Raw genomic sequence first — 12,928 nt, 5'->3', positions numbered from 1 at the left:
TGGTAAAAAAAAAATTCCCATATGTATCAATTGCATTTTGAAAATGTACTTGTGCTTAAAATGGAAATTTACAGTACACCATCACGTTTAAATGGATTATATGATTTTCATTTTCAATAGTTATTTTTTTTCATCAAATGTGTTTTTTTTTAAATGTTGCTGTTTTGATGTCTGCTAATAAAGGTTTGTTTTCATATCTACTTTTCATTTATTTCACTATAACTTTTTGATTCAATATATATCGTCTCATGTTTAGGTATTGTATCTTACATTAAATTCAACTTTTAAAATTGTATTTTAAATCGAATTTTAAATTAAAATAATAATAATAACAATAATAATAATTTCAACACACTGTTTTTTTTCTAATATTCGCAGCAAATTGTCTGTCCTGCTTCCCGTATACTTTAAAAAAACACTTACAATTATGGAATCAAATTCTGTATCTTTGTGTGCCACAAAAAAAAAACATCTGTGCCATTTCTGCTCCCCTTAAAAGCTTTCCATTCACCACGATCAGGACGCGAGAGGCTAAATGATTTTTAAGGGGTCCGGGGGCTCAATTCGGGGGGTGTGGGCTGTGTGCAGGGCCTTCCCATTACGCGGTGACCGGGTCGAGAGTATCAATCCTGAAAATGCAAATGCCGCCCCCCGTCCCCAAACATATCAAATGCAATTTATTCAAAGGAAATTCACCAATCAAGCGCGATAATAAAACGCCAGCTACTCAATCTTGTTGCCTGGGACGGCTGGGGGTTTTTGCCCACCCTCCTCCCTCTCGAACGCGGGGTCACCGTGCATGCAGGGTTCACCTGGAGTGCACCCCGCAACATATGTAATTCAAAGCTATTCTGCCTTTTGTGTAGACGAGTCAAGATCGCTATTATGAGGCTGCAGGCATCAAGCTGATGACGGAGACTTGCTGCTCAACTTTTGACCCCAATTTTTCCTCTCCTCTCTATCTCGCTCTCGTCAGAGGCGACCCATTGAGCCCCCCCACCTTCAAAAAAAAAATTCGACAATCTCAACGTGAAGCCATAGCATCATTTCCATCAATTTAATGGAGAGGAAAAACCTGCACTAGTGATTAGATGAATTTCAAAGACAAAGGCAGGCAGCAAAATATGCAAATACAAGTCGAATGTTGTCTTTCAACAGCATCCAAGCGCTTATTTTCAACCATCTTGTGTTTATTTACGCACATCACTCTTATCTGGACAAGGCCAAGGAAGCGTGCTATTAAGTCTCCTCTGCTCTGCGCACATTTGCAGGCTGACAGTGAACTTGGCCTAAAGCGAGCTCTGCTGGTGGCTCGGAGAGGATGCAGATTCATCTTGGAGCTGGGAGGCTGACCTGCGCGTGAACCCTCTCAGCCTGGCACCGTGCCGCGCAATCGTTTGACGTATCGGCTCGGATTTTCATTTCGAAAAAAGCACAACTCTCCGATATGTGCGCCTTGTTTTATTGTCATTGTGCTAGCAGGACAAAGTTGGATACGCTCAGTGTGGTGAGAAATGAGCGAAATGCATTGGACGCATGGGCAGTTGATTGGATTGTTTTGTCCAACGTGGATAAATAGAGAAAAATTGGACAAATCTGATCAGTTGAAAGTTAATCCGAGTGAATGCATTATCGGAAGTGGTGTAAAATGAGGTGATTTTAATTTGGCACCAACTTGAAAATGGACTGAATATAAAAACACCAATTTGGTTAAAATATGGGTCAAATATGCACCCATTCACTACTTGGGTCCATTTAACCCAACTTCCTGGATTGATTTGCACAAATTAACCCCCAAATTGGTTATTTTCTTCAAAGTAACACCCAAAAATGTAATCGTTTTCAACCCAGAATTTTGGTTCAAGTTGACCCAAGTAGTGACTTGGTTCATTTTTTGCCCAAATTGGGTTATTTTTTACACTATGATTTCTCATTTAAATAGCACCAAACGAGTAAGATGATTACAAATAATAATAAGTCCGTTCAATTGTAACTTTTGTCAACAATTTTACGTAACGTCACATTTATTTACAGTACTGGGTCAAAAATTGGACTGAACTTGGGTCAATCTGACCCAACTTCCTGGATTGATTTGTACAAATTAACCCCAAAAATTTGTCATTTTCTTCAAAGTAACACAAAAAATCGGATTGTTTTCAACCCAGAAATTTGGGTCAAGTTGACCAAAGTAGTGAATTTGTCCTTTTTTGGGCCCAAATTGAGTTATTTTTTACACTATAAGTGCTCATTTAAATATCACCAAACAAGTAAGATGATTTAAAATAATAGTAATAATAACTCGGTTCAATTCAGCTCGTTTCCATTATAACTTTTTGTCAACAATTTTAAGTAAGTCACATTTATTTATTGGACTGGGTCCAAAATTGGACCGAACTTGGGTCAATCTGACCCAATTTTTGGTTGTTTTGTACATTAAGCCAATTTAGGGGTGGTTTGTACATAAAATTTGGGTTGTTTTGTATAAAATAAACCCAAAGTTTGGTCAAATGAACCCAAGTTTAATTGAGGTTTTTGACCCAAATTGGGTCGTTTTTAACCAGCAGTTTTATATAAAATGTCAAAGCAATCCTAAAGGGTTTTACGCACATTCCATACTATAAAATAAGCCTGCATGCTTGGCTCTGTTTTCTGATATTGGTCAGAGCAATATTATTCTACAGTAATTTTTTTATTTCGTGTTAACTGCACGATATAGGAGGCCGTTCCATTTGAAATAATTCATATTTTAACATTTTCGGGGGGAGGGGGGGCAATAAAAAAAATCAATTTACATCGATTCAACCTCGTCGTGACTAGAATGACTGAAAAACCCTAACATTAGCCTTCTTTTTTCTTTTCTTTTTTGCTAGCACAAGCACATGTTACAATTATGCTAACGATATGTTAGCACATGTCCGGAACAAGTAAAGCAAGAACAAACTGGCATATTCTTCCATTGTTTGCCTTAAAAATCAAGCTACAATGGCGTCTACATTTCCCTGTCACCACAAAGCGAGAGTGACTTTTCCAAAAGGGACTGAGCTTTGGGGTGGGGGCTCATTTGAACTTTTCAACCCCGAACCCAAAATGACTTGCCTGACACAAAACGGAATTCCTTTTCCAACGTCTCCCTGCTGCATGCTGTTTGTCCCCGACTTGTGTTTACTTGACACTGTTTACAGCCGGGCCCAAATGTGTGCAGCAAACTTCCCCTAAAAGTCATTTCTGGGTCCTGCGAATCCTCCAATGTGATCAAATTGTGAGGAGAAAAAAAGCGCACATCCTCCAAGACGACAAGTTAGTGGGTGGAAATGGACGCAGGGATAATTATCCAACATGCAAAAATGGATTATGAGTCGCACCCCAGATGGAGGGAAACAAGTTACACGGGGAAGGAAGCAATTAAATGGCCATGAGCCGGACCCAACCCTGCCTGTCTGCAACATCTGCCCAGACCAGAATCCAGCCCAGCACCACTGACAAATTAGCCTAATGGACTAATTGGGAAAAATCGAGGCAATAAGACGATTTAACACAAGGCTCGCTTGTTCTCAGGCTACCGTCCAACGTGCACAAACTCACCCGGACAGGCGTGCCTCATTCCGGTCGTGCTCGCAGGCGACGTCCGGTCCTCTCCGGTTCCGTCCGGTCCGGTCCACTGAGCTCAAGCGTCGCTGTGTTCTGGTCAAGAGGCTTCTCAATGCGCTGCAAAAGGCAGAGTCAGACCAAGCCTGGTCGTCAGTGCGATTATATGTTATGTGCAATATACTGTCAACTCCCCAAAACCATAAAACTTACTTTAATGGCCACCACGTGACCGTTTATGGCCAGTGAGCCTATCTGGACGCGCTCCGGATGATTTTTACGATCTAATTCATAGACAAAACCCCCCCGTTCATTTAGCACCCAAATGTCGAAGAGCCAGAAAGGGGCCTAATAAAGTTTACAGCTTGAAAAGTCGACAGTTTGGTGTGTGCTGAGCGAGCCTGACGAGGAACGCAAACGCCATGCAAGGTGAGTAAAAACAACGGAAAAAACAAAACCAAAACAAACTTGTTGATTTTCATTCAAACTTAAGGAAGCTTTAATAATAATAATAATAATAATAATAATAAAGTTCCTTTATGTAAAGAACACAGCACACAAATAATGTAGTTCCAGTAGAAAGTTTATTATAATTATGATGAACAACAACAGTACATTTGACTTCCAGTCTTTTTAAAAACATTTACAAAAAAAAAAAAAGACAACGCGGGTTATATTACACATAATGATTTGAAACAAAGGCCAAAAAAAATGGGAAAATATTTCAATTACAAATACAATGCGCAGTTATGGTGTACACACGAGTACAATCACTTAGCAGACTTTTGGCTTTTATCGCAATTATACAGCACACAAATAAATACAATACACAATATACTGAGCTAAACAATATGTGTACATTGAGTGCATTCGCTGGTTAATATAGGTAGTATTTTCTCCCTTCTTTTTTTCGGAACAAGAAATAATTTAAACCAACATTTATTGAGTCGTTTCCTCTAAATCTAGACAGAACTGTACATTTAAGATGGCGGAAATGAAATTTTGAATGTCTTGACGGTCCTGGTGGTCATGTCTCTGCACCCCCAGTTGATATGACATAACTTTTATTTTTGTCTCACTCCTTATCAGGGGGTGATGACGGGTGGGTTTGGGTAAGGGTGGGGGGGGGGGGGGGGTAATCAAGGCCTGTAGCCCCCCGCGCCTGCAGCCATGCTCATGCTCTTCAGCTTGTTGTCCTTCTTCCACTTCATCCTGCGGTTCTGGAACCAGATTTTGATCTGTCTCTCCGAGAGGCACAAGGCGTGCGCGATCTCGATCCTCCGCCTGCGGGTCAGGTAGCGGTTGAAGTGGAACTCCTTCTCCAGCTCCAGGGTCTGGTACCGGGTGTAGGCGGTCCGGGCACGCTTGCCCTCTGGTCCGGTTAAATCTAGAGTGCAGCAACATTTTTAAAATCATGGTTGCTCACGATATTTAAACAGAAATTCGTAAAGGATTTAAAAAATAATAAGAATAATAACAAAATAAATTTTAAAAAGTCCAAAATTGGACCGATGAATCAATTTAACGCCATTTTGGGGTTGTTTTTTTTAAACAACCAAATTTGGGGGTTGTTTTGTACAACAAAATTGGATTGTTTTACATAAAACGAGCTAAAAGTTGGTTCAAATGACCCAAGAAGCTCGTGGTCCAACTGTGGACCAAAATTGGGCTTTTTTTTCCTTTTAGTTTTATATCGCGTATTTTTTGCAAGTCAAATACGTCACCATAAATAAGAGGTCCCATTTTGTAAACATACAAATATATATAATGGCAAAATTCAACTTTAACCACCGACATTTTGAAGTGTGACTTTTGTGTAGACTGTCAGAATAAAGTACTGGACTCATATGACGACATGATAAAGGGAAATGAAGTTTACCGTGACTTATGTGCAGTTTTCTCATCCACGGATATATCTGAGGCTGGGCCGGGTCGCTGGCGTTCTGTGGCGTGCCGGGTGTACTACCCGTAGGCTTTTCCTCGTCGATTGGGGACCCTTTGGACGCTGCACAGTCCCGGCCGTGCAGCAGAGTGCCCCCGCCGGATCCGGAGCACGGACTGGGCAGCGAGTTTTTCCCCGCTCGGTGCTGGGTCCGAGACTCGCTGATCTGCGTGGAACCGGCCACCGAGGACGGGCACGGGTTGGGGTCAGCCGCGGGGGATAGAGCCGAGTTGGAGCTGCTGGCGACCGGCTGCGTGTACCTGAGCGGCTCCGCCGAGGGGGTGGCGGCCGCCGAGTGGCTCGGGGAGAAGGCGGCGGTCCGCTCGCTGGCCACAAAGTGTCCGGGGGCGGTTCGGTCGACGGTCAGGTCCATTCCGTTGTAGCCATAGCCGTACCTGCCGGAGTGCATGGCGGTGGAGTCTCTGTATTGCTCGTCGGTCGAACTATGCTCTCCATAATTATGTAACTGGAAGTCCGCGCCATTGGGATAGCGACCGCAGAATGAGTTCACAAAATAGGAGCTCATTTGTTGACAATTCCTCCACTCGTGGTGTATTATTGTTACGATTGCAAGAGGAGAAAAGCATAAAAAGCAAGCCTGCTTGATTTGTGGCTCTTATGCTTTAGCGCGTCCTATAGCAGCGCTTGCACAATTTATGATGAATTATGGAAATGAGCGGGCCATGGACTTGATTCTCTCTTACGTAGGCACCCAAATATGGGGTACGGCGGAGTATCACGTGCTTTTGTTGACCAGTCGTAAATCCTGCTCGGTGACCTCCGGAGGTAAACTCGCGCGGGGTGGGGATGAGGAGGACTCGCTTGCTCAGGGCGAACTTTGCCTTGTCGACGTGCGCCATCGTCTGGCGCAACTGTTGCACTGACTTCTGCCGGCGGGGTCATCCGGAGGTTAACGAGCATTGCGGCAAAAAACGCCGACGCGCTTGCTTGGAAACAATACAAGGCGAGGAGGCGTGCTGCGAGTGGGATATCTGCAGCCCAAGGCTTGAAAGTAGCCTACTATAACCTGCGACGAGTGCAAATGGGACATTTAATAGAATAAAAGCCATTCTATGTATGTTTTGCACTCATTATGATCGTAAAACATTTCGCGAGACGTTTATAGGGGGTGCTAATGAATGAATGCCAATAATGTGCAATTTGGGAGTTCTATAACACACATTCATATAATGCCACGTAAAATCACAATTTAAGCCTTTTTAACCTCCTCATATTTGTTAGTGTGCGAGTGATAATAATAATAAAGTATATAAATAGAAATAAATAGTCGTAAATAAAGTAGTCATTTGGAACCTTAGCCTAAAAATTAAAAAAAAAAAAAACTCTAACACGAACAATTGTGTAAAATTGGTAAAAACCATTCACACAAATATAATTTGATATCAAAATGATAATATTATACAAATAGGCTACATAAATGCATGATAGTGTGTCAACCATGGGCAAATATGTAAATATATGTGAATGAAATAAAATATATTTATATATGTGAATACAGCCTATCATAAATGTATTTATTTATTTATACACACGCGCGGACATCTTGTGTAAAAAAATAAATAAAAAATAAAAGAAACGAAAATAACAATGGTTAAAATGACCGTAAATACAAGTAAACAATACAAGTTTTAAATAGACATTTTTGAGGAAAAAATGTTGCCCTATTGCTACCTTAGTGTGTTCAGTTCAGCGTAATTTATTGGCCCAAAGGGAAGCTCGTCTTGCAGACATATAACATAAAAGACCGATTCAGAAACAGCGAACGCAATTTAAAGCAGTCGGCAAAAGTGCACCACAGAGACACAGACAGTTGACGGATTAAAACAAGGACACAAACAGACAGCTAGAGTTTTTACTGTAGCTCTCTTTGCCACTTCATGTTCAAATTTAGTAATAGGCCCACTACCCGACGTCAAATGTATTTGTAGGCTATTTATTTGTATTTTTCTTCATAAAACATCCTTTCGAGCTACATCGATCTATCCATCTATTATTTCAAACAAAACGTCTGAACTACACCAGAGCAATATAACTCCGACAACAAGCGTCTATAAGCAGCTAAATAAAAAGCATGGCAGCAACTCCGTTTGGTCCCATGCAGACTTGTGGAATTTTTATGGCACCCTTTGCCTCTTTGTGAGCTTGTGAAGTGGCTTTTGGGTTCACGCTTCCTCACCCCTCTGCAGTTTTTTTTTTTTTTTTGCCTTGCATGTGCACAGGCCCGAAATATAGCGACAAAATAAATACAAAAAAATGAAACGCACACATTATCGACCCTGCTCTTAAATACTGTACAGCAGATGCCCTAAAAATCTATAGGAGACGTTGATTCGTCCGTGCGCGAAGGACACTAAAGTGTGTGCATGTGTTTCCTATACTACAACTGATTTATGGCGGGCCAATGGCAACAAAGTTCCCACGAAACCATTTCCCCCCAAGTCGAGACGGACACACCCAGAAGCTAAAAGGGGGCCCAAAAAAAAAAAAGGAGTGGTGGTCGTTAAGGGGTGAAGCAATAATAAGACGGCAGTGCACTCTGCAGGCTCCTCACACACTAACACGCTTTGCAAAAATAAATGAAATCATCGTTTGACATTAACTTCAATTTCAGCACCTCCTTATGACATGATTGCTTTGCAGTTTACATTTGACTATTATGTAAATTTAATCTACTTTTGATGGAAGCAAAAAAAAAAAGAAGAAGAAAACTAGTGGACGTTGTCAATCTGCAATATTTTGTACAACACAATTTATTCATCATTAGGCTACTATTGCACAATTTAATAACTGTTACTTGTGTGTAATGTATGTCATAGATTGAGTGTCTTTACTCCAGAGAAATTCCTTTACGTAGCTTAACAAAGATGAATCTGATATGAGTCGACAGTCTGGCATGACATGGTTTCGACACCATCTGGGCCGTACGCCCAAAAAAAAAAAAAGACCTTGTAAGATCCACGCGCACGTGCACTCCCGCAGAGCTCCAAACATCAAACACATATTTTCCCCTGCAATAGAGGTCAACGTGTCACTCTTTCCTCGTCGGACATTTTGAGTGAGACAAGCGCAGCGGCTATATGGCGCGCGGCCACCAGGGGGGGACAAAACGCCCTCATCGCCACTGTCAGCCACCTACAGTTGCCGCTGAAGCCCATCCCAGTTTAAAGTCAACAACAAACACACGGAAAGCGATGCAAAACGCAAACGAACAATCATATGGTGCGAATTGATCTTTAAATGATCAGGCAGAATGGATAATATAATAATTAGAGAAATACAATAGCAAATACAGCATCACTCGTGACAATATGGCTATTGATATGCTATTAAAAGCTTGCATTGAGTAAATATATGATCTGTCTTACCTATTTTGTTGGGTCCCAGGACACAAGACTTGACATGGGGGTTCAAGTGACGCGCGGGGACTCCTTCCACACATCTTGCCAAAAGCATCCAGTCACGTCTAAAAGGATGCTTCTGTGGGATAAAATCCGACAAAATGGAAAAAAAAAAGACACGTGAGAGGCTGAAGCTTAAAAAAGGGCGCCGGTGAAACCATCCGTGTGGGAGCCAGAGCCTGTTTAATGAAAGGCTGCTCTATTCCTCGATTGGAAATTATATATAAAAAGTTCATGTTCACTGCTCCCGACCACGTGACGAGGCGCGGCCAATGGGAAGCCGAGGTGGCTCGTAAAGTCGGATTGCCATGTTGTAAATTTTCATAAACAACAACGGATTTATGGCCCAGTGCTGGAGGAAGAAGAGAGGGAGAATGGAGGGAGAAAAGGAGAGAGAGAGAGAGAGGGAGGTGGGGGGAGTACAAAGGAGGAGGGAGCGAGCAGGTCAACAGCAGGCGCCATCTTAGTGAGGGACGAGGGAAGGCAGAGTTCAACAGTAAATTCTCCTTCTCGTGCAGCTTGCCCGGTCTCGCATCTTCATAGTTCGAATTCCCCCAAGTCAAATGTTGGCCTCAAACCCCCCAGCGTTTGGCGTACGCGCATTTGTACAAAAAAAAACGAACGCAAATTACAAAGTCACCACCACAGATGTGACCGCTATTAAACTTTTTTTTTTAAACACAATCTGATTATAAATGACTGCACATTTTAAATATACACTGCCACACTAATATAATAATAACACAGCACACTGATATAATAACAACTTTCCGTCCATGAAACAATTTGCGGTAGGTTATACAATAATGGAGTCTAAAAAACAAAATCAATGGTTTTAATCATGCTCAGTTAAATGTTAGAATTTAGCGTGTGTGGCAATATTTTGAGCAAAAATATTTTTCTCGTTTAGCGACGAAATCACGAAGGAATTAGCTTTTATGTGGGCGTGTGTGTGTGTGTGTGTGTGTGTGTGTCAGGAGGATATCGATTAGTGAGTCTAATCAGTATTTTATGTGTGCATGTTTAGTGCGTTTCTAATTGGGGCTATATTGATATATTGAATTTGTGTACGGGGGTCTGTTTAATGTTTAATTTGCGGCCACATTTTAGGTTTAAGAAAAACATTTTTTTTTACTCTCACAACAGAATTCCCTTGTTTTATTTAATACATTTGCATAAATAGGCATGGCACGTGAGCGATATAAGGGTCTATTTTGAAGCAGATTATTTTTTTCAATTATTTTGTGCTTGTGTTGCAGTGAGTCTTGCCTCCTTCTGCGCATCCATCGACAGACGTCATGACTCTGATCCGTCCTTCCGTGACACTCTTGCATGCTGGAATCAGATTTTCATTCGTCTCGGACAGAATCTCTCCATCCTGCTTCTCTGCTTTGGTGTAGAACTTCGGCGTGGGACTGAATTTACAGTCTGTGATCTGGTGAAGAAGGAAAAAAATGCACGAGTTGTACTTTGTACCTTGTTAAAAATAAAATTTTAATAAATAAATCAAGCATTCAACATCAAATTTGTTTGTCTGATTTTGCAGTAAATGTTTGCATGCCATTACATTCAATCCATGTCCAAAAAAAAAAAAAATCACCACCTGACTGATATGCAGCTGTCGTTGCTTAATGATTCGACATTGACAGAAAGGCGTTGGAAAATCCCAGCAGCCTTTCGTCGCAGAGTCCCAATTATAAAGTATAGCTTCAGAGTCCAGGAGAGCGATTTACACAAAAGGTCACTTTTTTTTTTCTTTTTACAACCACAAAGGGGATAAGAGGCTATATGAGAGTAATAGGAGTGCACAGAAAACCCCCCAACGGCAAGGTCTATTGGTGGTGAACACAGAGGCGCTGACCAAATGAATTTATGGCTGCAAAACTCATTAGTTGCGCAATAAAAGTTTTACGAGTCCTCCCTTGCAACACCAGTGGCTTCACGAAATTAATTGAAACACCAATGGTTAGGCTAAGTATCCTTGTGTTGAGGGAAGAAGAAGAAAAAAAAAGTCACACTTGAAGTCAGTAGCACATACCTGCTGTTTGCATCATCCAGGCAGGCTGCATCCGGAGTTGTTTATCCGGGCGGCTGGTGCAGGCTGCCGGGGCCGGATGGGAGCAGCTGTCGGGGAGCAAACGGACTGGCTCGGACTCGGAGTCCCGCCTCTGGCCGTGTAGCCTGCAGGGCTGGACTTGGGCTGGGCCTCCAGACGGGCCCGGTCAAACGCAAGATCTCTAGCAGAGCCACTTCCGCCGGACCGGACCGGACTGGATGTGGATAATGCGAATTCCTCGGCTGTGTTTGAAAAAAGTCAACCTACACACCGCCGTATATTTACTAAGAAGACCAAATCATATTTTCTTCCTGTCTGATTTGTTGGTCCAGAATCCTCAGTGTCATTTTTACGAGTTTGTGTGATATATGGCAGCAATACGGCCTAGATTTACACCAAACACCATTTTGACCGTGTACCGAGGAACTCAATCACGTGACTCCGGCCTGCCTGCTGTCAGCCAATCGAGAGGCCGAGTTGAAATCCATCATGGCGATGGCTGCAGAGTGAGATTAACGCTTCTCGCTCATAATCATCAAGCACATCGCAAAAGTGAGCTATATTCATCAAGAACAACGTTAAACATTGAATACAACTTTTAACACTGATTTAGAAATAAAATAATGGAAATTATTAATTGGTGAAACGTTCAAAGTGTCTATTTAGAAAAATTCATTATCGTAAATTATCAAACTCTTGTCTATAATTCAAGTTTTTTTATTCAATATTATCAAATGTTTGCATCATACACATGGTAAGATTAAATAACAACCTTTATTTTATTTAAATAGTGTGACAAATACACTCTTACTCAAATTACAAAAATTGAACCCACACACTAACTTTAAAGATTGTTTTGTACAAAAAAATATATAATTAGTCAAATTAACCAAAGATTAGATAGTGAGTCGGTCCAATTTTTGACCTTTTTATTTTATTTTATTTTTTTAACTCAGTTTTAAGAGTGCATAGTACCCAAATGTGGCTTTTATACACCTTTAACAGTGCTTGGTCTATATATATATATATATATATATATATACAGGGCACAAATTTTGAGCAAAGTTTCGTACAAATTTTTTTTGTTTTGTATAAAAACAACTCAGACATTTAGATAAAAAATTGACCCAAGTTAAATTAGGTAATTTTTGGCCCAGTTTTAAGAGTGTATGCACAGAGTAACTGCTTTTTGGGACTATCCAAGCATTTTAAACTGTTCTAGAACCAACCATTAGCACCAAATCAAAATGACATATTAAATGTATCCTGTAAAACAATAAAAAATTATCGTCATAATGGTAGGGTATGGGGGGGGGGGACAATTTCGGTTAAAATAATAATAATAATAATAATAATAATAATAAAAGCCTGACCTGATTGAACCCATTTTTTTTTGCTTGGTTTGTATTAAATAAACCAGAATGATGGGTTGGGTTATTTCTGACCCTGTACATTTAAGATTGTACAATTGAACTATCACATTAACAATAAAATAAAATAAAATGAACTAGTATTGAGCTACTAAATAATTTTTTTGTGTAAGTATTTTTGTTTCATTCGAAAACCTTGTAAAATACAGTAAATAGGCTATTTAAATCATGATTTGTTTCCCGATTGATACATCCTAAAAAACGATTAATCTCACAGTACGATAGCAACTACAATGAACATCATTTATATAGGCTACATTTCATAATAGAAAGACAGATGTTTCTAATTCTAAAACAAGTGAATGAATCTGTTTAGAGACTAATTAGAATGTATCCATATTTTAAATTGTCAATTCAGTTTGTTTGGGTTTGTGTGTGTGTGTGGGGGGGGGGGTAGTTTTTAGTTTTTATAGTGTCTTGCACGCCGCAAACGTATTGCAAATCCTACATGAACAACTGCCCATAAGCCTCTGACCCTGCGCGTGCTGATTCCTTC

General features: G+C 40.7%; 1 protein-coding gene across 1 annotated transcript; it reads right to left on the bottom strand.

The window, feature by feature from the left end:
• Positions 1-4,150: 4,150 nt before the first annotated feature.
• Positions 4,151-9,093, bottom strand: hoxa5a (homeobox A5a). Its single transcript, XM_086062840.1, has 3 exons — positions 8,914-9,093; positions 5,465-6,554; positions 4,151-4,972 (listed from the first exon to the last, which is right to left on the bottom strand). The coding sequence occupies exons 2-3, from the start codon at positions 6,051-6,053 to the stop codon at positions 4,725-4,727; spliced, it is 837 nt and encodes a 278-aa protein (XP_085918966.1). The 5' UTR covers positions 6,054-6,554; positions 8,914-9,093; the 3' UTR covers positions 4,151-4,724.
• Between the last annotated feature and the right edge of the window lie 3,835 nt (positions 9,094-12,928).

This window comes from Leptonotus elevatus, chromosome 19 (genome assembly GCF_054856555.1).
Source record: "Leptonotus elevatus isolate MCC_2025b chromosome 19, RoL_Lele_1.0, whole genome shotgun sequence".
NCBI lineage: Eukaryota > Metazoa > Chordata > Actinopteri > Syngnathiformes > Syngnathidae > Leptonotus > Leptonotus elevatus.
This window is presented reverse-complemented; position numbering and strand designations above follow the sequence as displayed.